The following is a 19,167-nucleotide window of genomic DNA, read 5'->3' as shown; positions in this document are numbered from 1 at the left end:
GAATAAAATCCTCCAAGTATGTAATAGTTTCTCCCAAAAGGGTAAAACAGTCTTCTCAATATGGCAATTTTTTTGGCAAAGTTTAGAAGTGTTAGATAAAATATATGTCTTACCTGATTCCTCAAAGTCGATGTTGTAGGATTTCCAGGTTTCAGTTATGCGAAGAAGATTCTCCTCCATGGCTTGAATGTCCATGGAGGGGCAGTTGCATTCTGGAAATCTGGGACCACACTGACACCAGCAGTCATTGTCCTTGCAGATAAACTCTCCCTCTGAATTGCAAGCAATGTAGCTCAAAGCTGCTTGTACAAAACGCTCCTGAAGGTAGTCTGGAAGGAGTACTTGCAGCCCTTAAAGAACAAACCAAAACAGTAAGTTTACTCTGATAAGGAAAAAAGCATAATACATATCTACATATTCACAAAAAGTCAAAATTTGAGTATATTGTTATGTATTTATGCATATTTTAAAACCATCATTAGAAAATTATCGACTGTAAAATTGCAAATATTTATAATTCTTTTTAATATATACTGACTCCATGAACTGCTCAAGAATCCTGGAAACTGGAACTTCCCTGGTGGTCCAGTGGTAAAGAATCTGCCTTCCAATGCAAGGGACGCAGTTTTGATCCTTGGTCCGGGAACTAAGATCCCACATGCTGCAGGGCAACTAAGCCTGCGTGCCACAACTACTGAGTTTGCGGCCTCAACGAGAGAGCCCATGTGCTGCAAACCACAGAGCCCATGAGCCCTGGAGCCTGCACACTGCACTAGAGAGAGAAAACCCTCACGCCACAACTAGAGAGAAGCCTGCGCGCCACAGCGAAGAGCCAGCCCACAGTGAAAAGATCCCGCACGCCTCAATGAAGACACCGCATGCCACAAATAAGACCCGAGCCACAACTAAGACCCGATGCGGCCAAAATAAATAAATTAATTAAATAAATTAAAAAAAAAAGAATCCTGAAAATTATAGAGGTGTTTAATATCTCAGACTATTTGATTTTGTTTTTTAAACTGATTTGATTGGCATTTGACTTAATTGATCAGAATATTTGGTTATTTTTATATAATATAGATAGAACCTATCTTCCCATACTTTTGAAAAGAGATGTATGCATTTATTTTACACTACTTGATTTCAAATAGTTTTCAATATTTTCATATACCTTTAGCTCATGTTCTATCAGCTCACATCTACATAGATATCATAATACAAAGGGTTTGTGGCATCAGCAAAAGAGTTATGAAATATTGCTATAATGCTTATCTCATGCCACTAACAACACATAACTTTATATGAGTTTATTTTTCATATGATCACTTAGATTGACTACAGGGAAACTATTAGACTGATTTAATTATTTCACAGTTTATTTCCTTGTCATGTATTAAGACAGCCTTAGTGATACAGTTTATTTCTTTTCTACAAGCAAGTTTAGTAAATTTGCTAACTCTTAAGAAAATATAAAAAATGAAAGTAAGGCTATAAAATTAACATTTGGAGATCTCTACTAGTTTTACATTTTAGCATTTCTTGCTATGGAGAAAAATCTAATCAAAAGGGTAAATATTCAATGTAATAAAATAAACATAAAAGTAAGGGAAAACTTAGTCAATACCTAATTGCTATTTACTACAAAATTTGATTTTTACAACTTTTACATGTCTCCTTTCTAACAAAAACAAAAAACACAATTTTTTGATACAACCATCATCTATGAGATTAATTCAACTAAAATCGTGAATTAGCATTTAGGAAAAAATTCTACTTTGTAACTATCTTGACAATTATACCTATCTCATTCTTTCAGATTAGTTCTCCCATAGGTGGGTCAGGAAAAGTACTTTTAGCACTTATATATTTACTTTATTATTCATTTTAATTTTACCTCAAATAAATAACATTTATGGAATGCCTTCCATTTGGAAGAGACGTTCTAGGGAAAGTACAAATATGAAGATGACCGAAACATATCCCTGCCCTAAAGGTACTTGCAATACACTTAGGAAAAATAAAAGAAGTAATATAATATGTAATATTAGAAGTATGTAATAATATTATACAATAGTACTTAATAACTACTAGAGTTGGGTTACAGATATTTCACTAGGTATGATTAATTGTTCCATAAAAAAGGTAGACTGGAACAGTATTTGACACGTGGATATGCTTCAACATTAAGAGAGGTTTTTTTGTGGCATACGATAATACATTAACAACATCACACACAAATGAACTGTGGAATATATTTTTTAAAATAGCAACTAGCAGTATTGTTTTAATACATATACAGTATAAGAATGCAATGAGTGAGTTGCTTAGAAAAATAAATCTAGAGTAATGTTACTGGGGTTCCCATAACAGGGTGAAGTATATGGAATTAATTCATTTGTATTTAAATGATGTTTAACAATGAAGGTACTCTGAGTGGTACATTATTTCGATATAGAAGATATAAAGAAAAAAGATCAGTTTAGACAGAAGACTAAAAAATATCTAAACTAAGGAAATGGTGATCAAAAGGCAGTTTAGGAGACAGGAGAAGAGGAGTTAGAATCTACTAGACACTACTTTATTTGATGTAAGGCAGGTGAAATATGTCAAATGACCTGAAGGAATAAAATGATAAAGCTAGAAATATTCTTAAATGATTAGTCCTGTGGGTCACCAAATTACTGTATAGTTGAGAAATATCTAGTGATTGCTTCTGACAATTCTGCCATTCAGTGTTAAAAACAAAGTCAGAGTCTCTGTTAATACGACTCAGGAGTCCAAATATACTTATTTTAATATTGCATGTTTTAACATCTCAGGTAACTGTAAGTCTATGGACCAGATATATGGAACCCGCTGATTATGTCAACCTTAATTTTATAAAAAAGCACCCCCCAAAACAAAAAGAAATTCGAAGAACTTATGTTACGTTTAAAATGTCATAAACAAAGTCATAATTGTCATAAGTTTCAGTCTGTAAAAATGATAGTGCCTTTGCAGAAATAGAGAAAGCTGGAAAAGTAATTTGAGGAGGAATGATTGGTGGCAAGAAACGATGAGTTCAGTTTTAGACATGCAAGGATTTCTGCTGTATTATCTGTCTTATCTATCTATCTATATCTATCATCTATGTATTTATCTATCTCTAAAGAAAGGAAACTGACATTCTGTAAAACCCGCACTAAAAATAACAAAGATTTTTTGGAAAAGAGCTCTACAGACAGACCACTCAAAATTTTATAATTTTATAACTAGACCACTAACGTAAACAATAACTGATACCTAGAGAGAAAACTTGAACTGCCTTGGTAGACAACTCAGAGGGACTGGGGGCTGTTCTATAGACCTTTTTTTTTTTTTTTAGGTACAGAAACAATAGAGTACAAAATACTGATAAATGAATTGATAGAGCTAGACTTTATGGGGTTTTTTTGCTAGAAATATAGATTAATATAAATTATTTGCCTTCCTTTAAATTTTATATGTGTAAAGCTTTGAGAAAATTTGTTCCAACATATCAATAAACAATAGGAAAGAAAAAATATTTTTAAGCAATATCATCAGATTTTTATTACAAGCAAAAGATAATTGCATGGTGTCCCATCTTTAAAAGTTACATTAAATCTTCTAATTGATAATAATGCCATCCTTTGCCAATTTTGATGAAATAAAACATTAGGAGCTAACTGATCCGGAAAAGTATTTGTTACCTAGTCATATGGATCATTCACTTTCTGGGAATTTTCCTAAAAAGTTACTGCCAAGATTTTATAACTTTTAATTACTACTGTTACCCTTTCACTCAAATGTACCTTGCTTGATATGTTAAATTCATAAGGGGTTGAGGAAATTGGAATATCGTTAATTTCAATATGTATTTGCTCACACTTCTTATGAATTACTTTTTGTCATACGTTTTAAATATATTTTATTAACAATTTGGAGTTGTAGATATGGATATTTCAGTTTTTTTTTTTTAATGTCTGTTCTGTACCCTAATTGGCAAAGCCAGACAGACAAGCAGGTAAATCCAGCTTACTCACTGCCAGAAAACATTTCATTTCATTTGTTTTCAGTCAAAATCAGTGTGTTAATGTGTAATGCATCTCTCTGACATCTCATTTATGAATGTCAATTCCAATGTTAAGTCATGGAATTCTTTCTGAATTTGTTGCCTAATGCTGTAGCTTCAATAATTCTTACTGATGCTTTCTTTGCTCTGATAAAATTCTACTTCAGGAGTAATTCTTCTTTTTCTACAAGAGTAGAGTTTTGGAAGAAGAAGGTCAATACTGAAAAACTCTTATAATTCTAGATTCCTCTCAATAATAGAGGTGAATTCAGAAGATCTCCAAATGGGTCAAACACTGATTCTAATGCTTCACCTTGTGCTTACAAACAAAACAGGAGACACTAACTCTCTCTTTCTCTCTCTCTTTCTTTCTCTCTCTGTGTATATATATACACATATATATATGTGTATATATACACACACACACACACAATATGTCATCTATGTCTATATCCATCTATCCATAAAACCAACCAACTTACTATATAACTATATAACTAACTATGAAAGACACAAAGACCTCTGGTGGTACCTTAATAAAAGATTCTTCAGAGACACAAGCTTTTCCAATTGCCACATATAGTGATCCAGAGTTTTTTATACCCTTTAAAGAAATGTACATTGGTAAGTTTATTCCAGAATTTGTGAGCGCTTTGCATTCTTTTTCAAAGTGGAGAAAAGCTACTTTTAAAGGTAGATTGAAAGGTGAATCAACCTGATACTTGTACTGTAAGTACAGATGAAATTTAAGAAAGAGAACAAGGGGAATTGAGGGTCTCAATATTGATTTCCTAATGTTATGTTTGGAAGGATCTTTGTTCATTGGGGTACAAATATAGTTGCAATAGACAACTGAAAATATAGGCCTAGCCGATAAAAAAGGTGAAAGAGATGCAGATTTCTGCCTTACAAAAATTGAGGAGAGTAGAAATAGTAGTTATATAAGGAGTATTGATTCATTTATTCCTTGTGTTAATTCTTCTTCAAAGAAGATTGGAGGATGAAGTTTTGTGTTTATAATATTTTTAAAACTGAACACAGTGATTCACAAAGAGTAAAAATCAATAAATAGTGTTAATAAATAAAATTTAATAATAAATTAATTGAAATAAACATATTTGACATAAACATTCTTTGTCTTTTTCTATTAAAGTTAATACTCTGATGGAAAGTTAATACACACATTTAAAAAGGAGTGACTAGTAGAGAATTACAAGTAATATTGATAGATTGGGTTTCTATTTAAATTAGAGAAAATATTTCTATAACTGTAAATCTAAAATTGACAATGATAAATTGGATAGCATTTAAAGTTTAAAAATGTTAAGTGCTTTCTTTGTGATTTTTATACAATTTAAAATGAATGAAATTCATTTATTATTTAGGGTAAATTTAAATAGTCTGATGCCATTACATTTTTTAGATGGAAAAGTTGAGGAAAAATGGCATATTTCTGAAACTTTTAAGCATTTTTATGTAAAACTGAATAACATAAATACAGATCTAACTTCTGTAATTAAAAAAGGTAGACTAGAAAGAACAACTCAGAACTACCCTTTTGATCAGTCAACTTAATTTAGATGATCTGTCATCACAAAGACATTTCTGAACTTATTCAACTAGTACGTGTTTAAACATGTGGATTCATAACCTTTCCCTGCCTGTATGAATGAGTGATATACACATCCTTATAACCAGTTAGGATAATATGTATTTGTTAAAATTGTTATTTTAAAAAGTCGTCTATTGAATTATCTCACAAAATACAGTAACAGAAAGAAGATGATAAATTACCTTTATCACATAATGTATCTCTATAAATGAAATAATGCAAGTATAAGTATTTTGTTAATATATTCTTAAGTATATTTCTGTTTGTCAGAAGAGAAATGAAGCCTTACTTATCATATTAGGTTATATTTAAAATGTCAAACGTTCACATCACAGTATGCATAAATATGGTTACGATTTTTATCAGAATCTATAAGGAAGAAGTCAAAGCTCGGGAGACCTATGGAAAAACTGCTACTTACTGAGACAATGATTACTGTATGGAAGAAAAATATTATCACAATACATTTTCAATTGTTATTGATTACATAATTTAAGAAGTAAAGTGAATTTTGACATTCCCTTCATCTGGTCTAGAATGTTCATATCAGTTAAAAATTAGGAGATTAGCCTTTTATGAGAACTCTAAAAGCCTAGTACTGCACATACAGCTTTAAAGAAAGAAACAACCAAACAAACAAAGAGAGAGAGAGAGGGAGGGAGGGAGGGAGGGAGGGAGGAAGAAGGAAGGAAGAGAGAAGAAAGAAATCACAACTGGATAACTGTCATGCAGGCTCATAGAGAATTAATGAAATTTCACCTACATACCTTGCAACTGAATCTTATTCTCAGGACTCTGAACCAGAACAGAACTGACAGAATCTAGGTTGTCATAGTTACTGCAGCCAAGAGGACCCGTCCGTGTTTCTGTTACCTAAAGAACAAAACATCAACTTTATTTTATATACCAGACTTTACCGTGTTCTTTCCATTCAATGTAGTTGTCACACACTGATATTATACATCTGACAGTAAACATCACTAAAAGGTCTAGGATCTGATACACACCAAGAGTACACCTAAGCACAGAGGAGACAAATGACGCCCTTTATCTTCAATTCCATTTCCTTCTCTTTGGCCAGTCATCCATCTTCAGAGAAAATAATGGAAGCCCTCTTTGGTCAACAACGTCCTTCATATAAGCTCACTGATTTTACCCAAGATAAGACAGAGCATGCTTTTAGGTAGAGAGCAAGTTTGACTCATATGAGAATTATTTTTTGTTTGTTTATCTTTCCTCAATAAATCAAAACCATTTACCAGGCTACGGTCTAAAGACTGATATTATTATTGTATTCTTCTACTTAAAAATCTATAATTTCCCATTCTTTTATGGTGGTATCAATGTCTAAACTCTTCTGCTTGGCTTCCATCTGCCCCACTTCTCCCAGCAGGCAGGCAACCTTGCTGTCCAGTTGGACTTTGTTAATTCTATGCCTTTGCTTATACAACATCCTTCACCTTATCCCACCTTTCTCCTTTCGGACTAATTGGTTTTCTCTATCCTCAAGATCAACGTCATGTTCAAACACCCACACAAAGTAGTCCCTAACGATTCCCACTTGCATTACTTCACCATTTCTATAAAGTTATGGTTTGCAGGGCCCAACCTTAGCACTTAATTATGGAATCACATATTGAAGAGTAATTTTTTTCTCATGGGTGTCTTGGATGGATGGTGTCAGGAGATGAGGAGGCATTTAATCAATTATGTCAGACTGGAAATTTGTCCTGAGGATATTTTTTTTTAAAACCAAACATTTTAAAGCAGAGGAGTATTGGAATCATTTTTGTGTTTTAAAAAGATATTCACAACAACCAGAATGGTTTGCAAAACATCATTCAGCTCATTTTATTTCGCAGTTCACAGCCACATAATGGCTTCCCATCTAGCTCAGGGTAAAAGCCAGAGCCCTTTTCCATGGCTAAAAAGATGCCCTATTTTCCAGCTGCCTGTTACCTCTCTGAACTCATCTCTCTTCCATTTTTCGTCATTTACTCCACTCCAAGAACACTGGCTTCTTTGCTGTTCCCCAAACACATGCTAGGTATCCTCCTGCTTCATGATTTTTGACTTGCTGTTCCCGAATCTGGAATGTTCTTCCTCGAAATATTTCTAAGCTCACTCGTTCACTTTCTTCAAGTTTTTGTTCAAATGTCTCTCTCTCTGGACTTCTTGGACTAACCTATTTTAAATGAATATACCTTCCCATATTTCCCTCTTCCAACCATTATTTCCTTTGCTCCTTACATTGTTCTATCTTTTCCACAGAGGTTTTCAGCTTCTAACATGCTGTATAATTTACTCACTTAACATGATTATGGTCAACACCTCTTATTAGAATGCAAGCTCCACAAGTGCAGAGAATATTGTCTATTTGTTTACTGAAGTATTCACGGAACATATTATGTTCTGGTATAAGCTCATAGGTATTAATATTAAGACAAAGAGAAGCAGAGAGTGTGAGGGGAAAACCAAACCAAGGAAGATGTTAAGGCCTTTATCAAGATGATGAAGGTCTGAATGGAGCAGTGGCAATATGATTTATCTGAAGAAAATGGATTTTGAAAAACAATTAGAATAGGCAAGATTATGAAACATTGAAAATGTACATGATGGGAGGAGGGAAATACAACAGAAGTTTCTAGCATAAGTGATAACATTAAGATATGAGGCAAAGAAGCTCCACTGTGAAGAGAATGTAAGGAAGCCTGGTTTTGATTATTTTGACTCTGAGTTGAATAACACTCTTAGTTGGAAACATCCAGTAGAAGAAGTGACAATGTAGATATATTTCTTAGAAGTTATGTCGAAGATGGGATTACTATTTTAGGAATCAAAAACTTATAGGTGATAGTCAAAGATAGGGCGATGGACACTTTAGCTCAGGTGCATGGAGGGAATGCATAATTGTATCATGACAACTCTACCACATTTTCTAAACAACGAGTCCGTTAGAATAACCGAGATTGGCTATGAGCACACAGCAACAATTGGGAATGTGATTTACTCTTTCTCTAACACCACACTGACTGTGTAGTCCTCTACTGCTGTTCTCCAGTGCTGACACAGAATATCCCTTATTTTGTTCAGGAAAATAATTTCTGACGTTGATATGTGTCACATACATGCATGTGCATGTATACGTGTATATGGTTAATATTAAATATAAATGATTAATCACAAATGAGTAAAAGGAAGACTAAGGTACCAAAGGAAATATTTAGAATTTAAGATCATTTAAATCTTCATCTTGTCCTATGAAGTAGCTTAACTATTTTCCCCCAACACACACAAATGTATACACACCACATTAATATAAAGAAATTCCAATGTTTGTCATTTTTAAGGAAGTTTTCTAAATAAAAGTGGCTTAAAGCACATACTCATTGACATAAGAGATCTTAGAAATTGGTATGCAATCTCCTGAACACTTAACCGTTGAAAGAGGATAAATAGTATTATTTTATCTCATTACAGACAGTCCCTTATATTCAGTTACTGTGTTCTTGAGAATAAATTCAGGAGCTGTAAATAACAGTCTTATAAACTTAGAGGTTTGAATATCTCTGTCTACCTCTATAACTATAGATCATTTTATTCCCTTACCTTTCACAGCATACAATAATAAAATATAGTATATCCTACTGATGACTTAATTTTGTTCTTTACCATTCACAGCTAACTTCACTGATCATTGTCTGATTTAATATAAAAATTCACAAACTCTAGCACATTCAATGATGCAAATCCATTTTTCCAATTGTATTATATTTTAAGAACCTTACATGTCAGCATTAATAAATGTGCCAATACTTATTTTATATGTTCAATACTAGTGAAAGGAATAAAAATGAAAAGAAAGTAATAAAAACTAGCTTATTGTACAAACAGTTCTATAGAGATGTTAACTCTACCAAAAAATGAATTGTGTAGTTGTGCCACAAAGAGCTTGAACTTTTGTTCATCAGCTGACAGATGAACATCTGATTTTGGAGTCTCCATATATAATGTAACAAAGGAAGAGTTATTCAATAGCTAAACTTAAAAATGATTAAGGGCTTCCCTGGTGGTGCAGTGGTTGGGAATCCGCCTGCCAATGCAGGGGCACAGGTTCAAGCCCTGGTCCGGGAAGATCCCACATGCCGCGGAGCAGCTAAGCCCATGAGCCACAAATACTGAGCCTGCGCTCTAGAGCCCACGAGCCACAACTACTGAAGCCCGCGTGCCTAGAACCCGTGCTCCGCAACAATAGAAGCCACCGCAATGAGAAGCTCGCCACGGCAACGAAGAGTAGCCCCGGCTCGCCACAACTACAGAAAGCCTGCATGCAGCAAGCAAGACCCAATGCAGCCAGAATAATAAATAAATGTTAATTAATTGATTAATTAACTTAAAAAATAACTCTAAAAAAATGATGAAGACTGACAATAACCCAGTACTGATAGCATTCAGTGTTTTGATAAATGACATATAGAATGAGAAAAAACATTTTTTTTCACTTATCTGTTGGTGCGAAGATGTTGAAACAGGGAACACTGTTTTTAGGATACAAAAATGATGTCCTTTTTGAGGTGTTACATTGATTTGTGGTTTTATCTGAATATTATGAGGAAAATTAATGTTCTTGAGGGGCTGGGAAATTGAAAAGTGGAGTGGAATGTACAGAAATGGAAGACATGGCTAGGCCAGCTGTGGAATGTAAATTCAAAACTTTTCAAAATGTATTTAGCACAAATTTGTCTTCAAAATGTAACAAATGTGCTCTTCTCTAATTGACCACTTATGTGAACTGTGTTTAAATATATTGTTAAAATTCAGAAAGGATATTAAAAGTATAGTAAATGGAAAAAAATGCCCATGTTTTCATTTCAACTTTTCCTATATTGTTTCTATTTCGTTTCATTAAACTGATGCCTATTATTTTCACAGTTGGAGAATTTTACAGAGAGTAAAAGAAAATAAATAATCTTCCTAATTCAAAGAGACCACTTGGAAGTAATTATGTAAACAATAATATAAATTCAACTTTATTTAGGTTAAAACAAAGTGGTATAGATAATTCAGTTGGAAATAAAAAGTCTTTGTTATTTTTGATCAAATTTTCTGAGTCTTAAGATATTCTGAGTCTTAAGATATTCTTAAGATAATATCATGCCACAACAATGCATTGGAGTTATAAAATTAATTCAGCAAGAATTAGTTGAAGAAAAACTATCTCAAGCAAAAAAATAAACTATCTCAAGGAAAAAAAAAAGAAAAAAGTTAAAACAATGAAAAAAAGTGGGACAAAAAAAGAGTAAACAAACAAAAACACATCACATTCCTAAAGGAAAATAGAACTACTAGTACTATAGTACTATTAGAGAGTCCATTGTCTTAAAATTAACACATTATATATATTTAAAATATTTCCAGTCAAAATCATAATCATGTTATATAATTTGAAGAAAATAGACTTAAACGAGAATGCTCAGGTCACCATCGTAACTCCACTGCTTACTAGAGAGGAACCGATCTAAGATTCAAGTTTCTGTCTGGTGAAATGGGTAAAATTTTCTTACAGTGTTGTGAAGAAAAATGAGATAATCCATGATATGTGCTTATCATGGGCCTGGACCACAGTAATGATTTCATAGTAAATGTAAAATGTGTGTAAATGTTTACTATTAAAAGGCAGAGGCACAATAACTATGTTAAACTTACTGGAATCATTCATAGCCTACCTCTCAATTAAGGCTGTAAAATCCTATTATTTTTTCTGACATCAGTGCTGCATGTTAGCATTTTTCTCTGTAGACAGAGAAAGGGTGCCTGTGTTTTAGAACATCCTAAATCAAACTAACCCTTAAATGAGGCTATGCACAAATTTTGTATGTCACATCGATAAGCAAATCAAGTACAACATAGTAAGAATAATCCACAACAAGACTAAATCAGAAATATTGGTATAGAAAAAACAATGGGTAGTTCAACTGCATAGAACAGAAAAGAACATGAACGGAAAAGAACAACAGCAACTACACTGAAAATAGAAAAAGTTTCCTTATCTCTAGTGTAAAAGACAATCAAGGAGTCTCTCAAAAAAGTATGCTTGTATGAGAAAATCTTTATCTACACTGAATGAAAAAAGTGAAAGAAAATGTATACGCACTTTGTAAAATTATACATACACGCATATTATAAATAGCTCTGTGAACCTCCTATTGCTCTAAGCTTTTTTCAAAATGAAACAGTTTTAGTTCACCATTTTAACTGAACTGATTATTGTTTATCAACAACATAATAAAATGCATGATTGTATGAACAGTGTATCTCTTATTGCAAATCTGTAAATACACATCTTTTAAAGTTTATAATGTTCCTAGAAATTTTATCTGAAATCAAGAGGGAGAAATATTTTTACCTCCTAAACTCAAAAAAAGACAGGAATGTGTCTATTCTCTATTACAATGACTTGTTATCTATAAACTATTTATTGATCATATGATAATACATATGGAATAGCAGGATTATCGTTTGTTCCAAAATGTCATTTTTAATGACAAAATTAATAAATGTGCATGTTGGAAATTCAAGCAATGAAATAAATTGAAAAGCCCAGAGGAACAACTACTTTCCCTTGATTATATAGTTGTCCTCATCTTTTTATCAGACTTGAAAATGGTTAAAATTAGGAGCAACTGCTATTCATGGCCATTGTTTATTCACAGCACCAAATTTTCATGTGCTTACATTTTTACAGCCATTTTCTCCTTAAAAAATATTGCATTTAATTTGTTTCAAAATTATATTAGAGTATATTGAAACAGTTTTTGAATAATTTCATATCATCATTGATTATATATATGAAACAATAGAATATTGCTAAGTACAATCTGGCTCATTTACAAAGAGTTATGTGCAGAGAGAGGATCTAGTGTCTCCCTTGTGGATTTGATTATCTCTTCTAGAGACCTACATCTTAGCTAGATAATACAAAAGAAATGCTAATATTTAAGATAGGATCTTGCCTATCCCGTATTATAGTAAGAGAAATGCATTTACTCAGGGGGCTGGGGTAGAAGGAGCAGTGAAATTGGTTACTGGTACCTACATCTGGATGAACTGCAGTACCAGATACTGTGGACCACATTCTTTTTTTTTTAGTGTGGACCACATTCTTCAATATTTCATTCAAAAATGCCATACAGGGCTTCCCTGGTGGCGCAGTGGTTGAGAGTCCGCCTGCTAATGCAGGGGACACGGGTTCGTGCCCCAGTCCGGGAGGATCCCACATGCCGCGGAGCGGCTGGGCCTGCGCGTCCGGAGCCTGCGCGTCCGGAGCCTGTGCTCCACAACAGGAGAGGCCACAACAGTGAGAGGCCCGCGTACCGCAAAAAAAAAGCCATACAATATAGTACACTTCAAATGCCACTTCTTCCAGAAATAATCTTTTTAATCTTTAATCACCTAACACACTTAAAAATTTTTTTTGTTAAGAATAAATTAGAGGACATCAACCATATTTGTCTCATATTGAACTTTCAATGTCTTAAGTTTTCTCACTTAATACAAGAACTGGCAATTTTTTTTCAAATAAAAATAAAGATATATTATTGTATAAATTTTTCCTCAAAAGTTATTCATTTTACTATCTCTTTCTTTATTAAAAAACATCAGTTAGCATCATTGAAATCTAATAAGTGACTCATATCCAGAATATATGAAGAAATCTATAGGACTTCTGGTTTCCAGTTCTGCATATATGGAGGTTGGAAGTCACTACTCCCTCCTAACAACAAGTCAAACCCTAACAATAATAAAAACAGACTGAACAATCAACAACTCTTCTTGGACCCATCAGAGAAGGAAGCAAACTGCTACCCACAAGATTGGAAAGACAGGGAATACAGGGAGTCCCAGCGCAGAGCAGAAACTTGAGAGTTGAAACAAGTATGGAAATCAGTGCTAAGGTAAGAAAAACTGAACTTCCACTGACAAATGGCTACAGAGTAAGTGTGTGGAAAAGTCTGGGAGTTAAAAACTCCAGAGGGACCCAGTCATAAAAAGAGTCCTCATCATATTTTGAGATTTACCTCCAGGGGCTCAATCAGGTTCCTACAGTAAATATTAAAGAAAAGTCCCCTCTTGCTTCCCACAGTGCAAGGGGAAACGGAACCATTTTGAAATACTGTGGAGCACTCTGCTCTCCTCTGCCCTCAGGGGAAACTAGTTAACCAGAGCCTAACTCTCTGTGGGACTTTCTGAGCCTAACTGACCTAGGGGAAGGGGAATACCTAATTCCAGCCCACTTTAGCCATCTTGTCCCACTCCAGGGGTGAGGAAGAAAAAAACTGAGAAACTCTCGTGAAGTTTACAGTCCAAAGGCATAGGCTCCATAAAAGACAGACCAAACTATAGGACCATGGAATGCTTCCCCTTCCCCACACCTCATCATCACATTACTAAAGACCTGTTTATAGTAGCTCCTTTTACCCAGTACATCATGTCCAGCTGTCAAGAAAAAAAGTACAAGTTATACCAAAAGGCAAGAAACACAATCTGAAGAGACAGAGCAAGCACCAGAACAAGACATGACAAAGATGCTGGAATGATCAGATCAAGAAATTAAAACCACTATGATTAATATGATAAGGGCTCTAATGGATAAAGTAGACAGCATACAAAAACATAGACGATATAAGCGGAGAGATGGAAATCCTAAGAAAGAATGGAAAAGAAATGCTAGAGGTAGAAAGCACTGTAACAGAAAAGAAGAATGCCTCTGATGGGTTCATCAGTAGACAGGTCTGAGGAAAGAATCTCTGAGCTAGAGGATATATCAATAGCATCCTCAAAAATCAAAAGCAAAAACAACAAAGACTGATTAAAAAAAAAAACAGAATAGAATATCCAAGGATTGAGGGACAACCACAAAGGGTGTGACACAAACATAATGAGAATACCAGAAGAAGAAAGAGAACAAGGAACAGAAAAAAATATTTGAAGCAAGAATGACTGAGAATTTCCCCCAAATTAACGTTCAAGATCAAACCACAGATCCAGGAAGATCAGAAAACACCAAGTAGAAAAAAATGCCTAAAAACGATACTAGGCATATCATTTTTAAATTACAGAAAATCAAAAATAAAGAAAAAATCCTGAATGAAGCCAGAGGAATAAAATACGTTACCTATAGAGAAAGCAAGATACGAATTACATCTGGCTTCTCCTCAGAAACAAAACAAGTAGACATTGAAATATTTACAGTGAAATATTTATGGTGTTGAAAGAAAAAAACACCAACCTAGAATTTTGTACCCTACAAAGTTAACCTTCAAAAATGAAGGAGAAATAGACTTTCATACACAAAAATTGAGGAAATTTATTATCAGTAGACTTGCCTTGCAAGAACTATTAAATGAAGATCTTCATAAAGAAGAAAAAATATTATAGGTCAGAAACTCAGATCTATATAAAGTAACAAAGAACATCAAAGAAGGAATATGTGAAGACAAAATAAAAACTTTTTATTTTTCTTATTCTTAATTGACCTAACTGATAATAGTTCATTCAAAATAATAATACCAAAAATGTATAAATTATGTATGTTTACATATATATCTTATGAGTATATATATCTTATGTGTGTATTGCATATACATATATACACATATGTGTATATATATATAAGTGAAATGAATGACAAAAATGATAGAGTAATACAAGGGATGGGAGGGAAAGTTAAGCTTATTTTGTTATTATAAGGTACTCACACTACCCATGAAATGGTATAGTGTTATTTGAAAGTGGACTTGAATTAGCTATAAATGTATATTGCACACTCCAGGATGATGACTAGAAGATGTTAAAAAAAAAAAGAATTATAACCAATATGTTTCAGAAGGAGAGAAAATGGAATAATATAAAATGCTCAATTAAAACTACAGAAGGCAGACAAAGAGTGGAGGACAAAAAAAGGAAAAAAGAACAAGGGCAACAAATAAAAACATTAATGAATATGGTAGATATTAATGCAGCTATATCAATAATCACTTGGAACATCAGTATGTCAATTAAAAGACAGAGATTGTCAGAATGGAGCAAAAAATAAGGCCAAACTATAGACTGTCTACAAGGAACCCACTTTAAATGTAAATCTACATATAGATTAAAAGTAAATAAATGGAGAAAAATACACAATGCTAACACTAATCAAAAGAAAGTAAGAGTATAATTACATAACTCTCTTTTTTTTTTTTTTTTTTTTTTGCGGTACGCGGGCCTCTCACCGCTGTGGCCTCTCCCGCTGGGGAGCACAGGCTTCGGACGCGCAGGCTCAGCGGCCATGGCTCACGGGCCCAGCCGCTCCGCGGCACACGGGATCCTCCCAGACTGGGGCACGAACCCGCATCCCCTGCATCGGCAGGTGGACTCTCAACCACTGCGCCGCCAGGGAAGCCCACATAACTCTCTTAATTTCAGACAGAGCAGACTCTGAAGCTAGTAAAGTAACAAGGGATAAAGAAGGGCATCACAAAATGATAAAAATGTCAACTCTCCAAGAAGATATAATAATACTTAATATGTATGTGCCTAACAATAGTGCATCAAACTATATGAGGCAAAAATTAATAGAATTGTAAAAAGAAATGGATGAATCCAATAGCTTAGTTGGAAATTTCAACACCCTTCTATTAGAAATGGACAGGTACAGCAGGCACTAATGTAAGTAAACCTTACTTACAACTTACTGTTGTAAACGAACAGTAAGATGGCAACAGCAATACTTAAAAAAACACTTGACAAACAGACAACATTAGCATCTAATGATCATGAAACTGCAATTTCCTTATCAGGGAATTTAAAAGAACAATGAGGTAGCATTATCCATTCCCAAATGTCTTAAAATAGTATAATGATAGAATACGCCAAGTGCTGATAATAATGCAGAAGAAGTGTAATTCTCATACACTGCAGCTGGGAGTGTAAATTAGTACCACCACTTACACTTCAGAAAATTCTTTGAAACTATCTACGTAAGCAGATGGAGGCAAATCTTATGAGCCCGACCTACAGCCAACAAAAATATGAACATGTGTGTAACCTAAAGACACATGCAAAAAAAAAAAGACACATGCAAACGGGTTCATAGCAACACCATTCTCAATAACCCCTAACAGAAAAAAAATCAAAATGTTAATCAATAATTCAATATATAAGTAAATTGAGGATTTGAATACTGTACCACAATAAGAATAAATTAAAGTCAATGGCACAGAATAACTTGAATGAATCTCACAAATATAATGTTAAGTGAAATAAGCCACATATATTATGCTTCCTCCAATATGAAGTTCAAAGTCAGACAAAAATAATTTATGATGTTACAAGCCAGGATGGTGGTAACACTTTGTGAATAGAAGTTATAGTAGAGGATACAGGGGGACTTCTTGGATTCTGGTAATGTTCTGTGTTTTATATAGATGATTGAAGTTCAAATGTGTTCCAATCTCAATACTACGATTGTGCACTTTTCTGTATATATATTATATATGAGTAAAACATTTACCAATAAAAGTTGGTTAATATTATTCTCCTCATGAATCACATCAGGGCAGGTACCATGTCATCTACAATTACATCTGTATGGATATCTATGTATCTATCTATCTACCTATCAATTTATATTATATCTGTCTGTCATCTATCTATCCATCAGTCATCTATTTATACTACAATACTAGCTTGGATCTTTGCACATGTATCCTTTCAAATTATTATTATAATGTGATTTTGTAAAAAAAATGTGCTAAAATCTAACACTGAATGATTGTGAAAAACAAATGACTTATTTTTAGATTATTAACATAATAGCTTACTTAATCAAATCAAATCCCCTTTTAATCATCTTAAAATATCATATTTATCTTTTTTCAAGGCCACAATTATGTCTATTCTATAATTGCACATATGCACATGATAAATCAATTCTATACACTAGGCACTAACTTATAGATTAATCATTCATTTTTATTTTGTAGTTACTCATAATTCCAAAATATATACTTATCTCTGATAAAAAGAAAATAGCCTTTTCCTAATAATCTCATCTATAGGTATAACAATCAAATTATGATTATATAAGCAAGCTAGTTAAATATTCCATTTTTCCTAATGGGAATTAATTTTTAAGTTTGGTTAAAAGTTTTGAAATCCTTTGCAAATAAATCATTGTTTGATATTAAAAAGATAAGAGTTTACTGAATTTCTATAATTAATACTCAAAACAGAAACCCTAATAATGACAACAGTATCAGAAAAAGATCCCATGGGTCTCTTTGGAAAGACTTCTGAAAGCAATGATGTTTTAAACAAAATTAAAAGCACTATTTCCCAAGAGTAGAACGTTATTTGAGAGTAAATATACTAAGAATCAGGAGACTGAAACCCTCAAGATATTTTAATATCTTACTCCTTTTTCTTATCACAAAATTTTCTTTGTTTCAATATGGCAATTATAAAATTACAATCATCTGCTTCCATTTTTTTTTTTAACTTATTTAACTGTAAACTCCCTATTCATAGTTAAACACAGTACCTGGCACGTGGTAGAAATTCAATAATTGGTGGATAAATATTTACCTTTTAGTTAGAAGTCTTTATTTAAAAATACTTTAACATTTTTGAGAACCTCTTGAAGAAAATGGAGCAGTGCTAGCATATATAAATTTTAGAGCTATCAGGAGTCTTAGAAATCATCTAGTCTCACCGTCTCATTACACAAATGAGGTATCTGGAACCTAGGGAAGTTTTACCATCTCCCTATCACATAAGTGAAATGAGCGCTGCAACTGGGTCTTGAACCTCCTGACTTATAAATCATATACCCATTCCAAATATCATATTGGCTTTCCAAGCTCTAGACTTAATGTTTTTGAAACTTTGCTTGTCTTAATTGATCTTACTCATTCTGTCTCTCTCTTTCACTCTCTCTACCAATAAAGTTAAAACAAAGCACAATTTAATTGGTCTGGATTGAAGTACAAGTCAATTAGAATGGTGTAGTATCTTGGTCATTCTCATGAACAATAAATATTGCTATGAATGTGCAGTCAATATAACTTTGATGGGAAGCCAAATGAGTTAGCTTTTATTCTAAGTATTAATTTATTAATGCTTTGAAATATAACTTCCCACATATTCTTAAATTACTCTAGCCCAGACTTCTGAAAAGGAAAATACAAGTGTTGATTAGTTTCTACTATGTCATAAAACAGTATGCTTGTTCTGTTCCTACACGTATAGGATCTTTTACCATTGCATATGGCTAAATCTATCAAACTAACAAAAAGCTTTAGAACATGTTGATACCAAAAAAAATGTAATTTTGTATATATAAATTTATATATATAGTATATGTTATAATTGATTATATGTGATAATTATATCATATGATATAATACTTAAACATATAATTTTATATATGCAGCTATATAAA

General features: G+C 33.1%; 1 protein-coding gene across 2 annotated transcripts in view; it reads right to left on the bottom strand.

The window, feature by feature from the left end:
• Positions 1-19,167, bottom strand: part of BRINP3 (BMP/retinoic acid inducible neural specific 3) — a 394,075-nt gene that overhangs the window by 143,851 nt on the left and 231,057 nt on the right. For both annotated transcript variants that reach the window (XM_060142033.1, XM_060142034.1), the window contains 2 exons: positions 6,452-6,557; positions 114-350 (listed from right to left, as the gene is read on the bottom strand). In XM_060142033.1, the coding sequence (XP_059998016.1) occupies positions 114-350; positions 6,452-6,557 (343 nt within the window). The remainder of the gene's footprint in view (positions 1-113; positions 351-6,451; positions 6,558-19,167) is intronic.

The sequence above is a fragment of the Lagenorhynchus albirostris genome, chromosome 2 (genome assembly GCF_949774975.1).
Source record: "Lagenorhynchus albirostris chromosome 2, mLagAlb1.1, whole genome shotgun sequence".
In the NCBI taxonomy this organism is placed as follows: domain Eukaryota; kingdom Metazoa; phylum Chordata; class Mammalia; order Artiodactyla; family Delphinidae; genus Lagenorhynchus; species Lagenorhynchus albirostris.
This window is presented reverse-complemented; position numbering and strand designations above follow the sequence as displayed.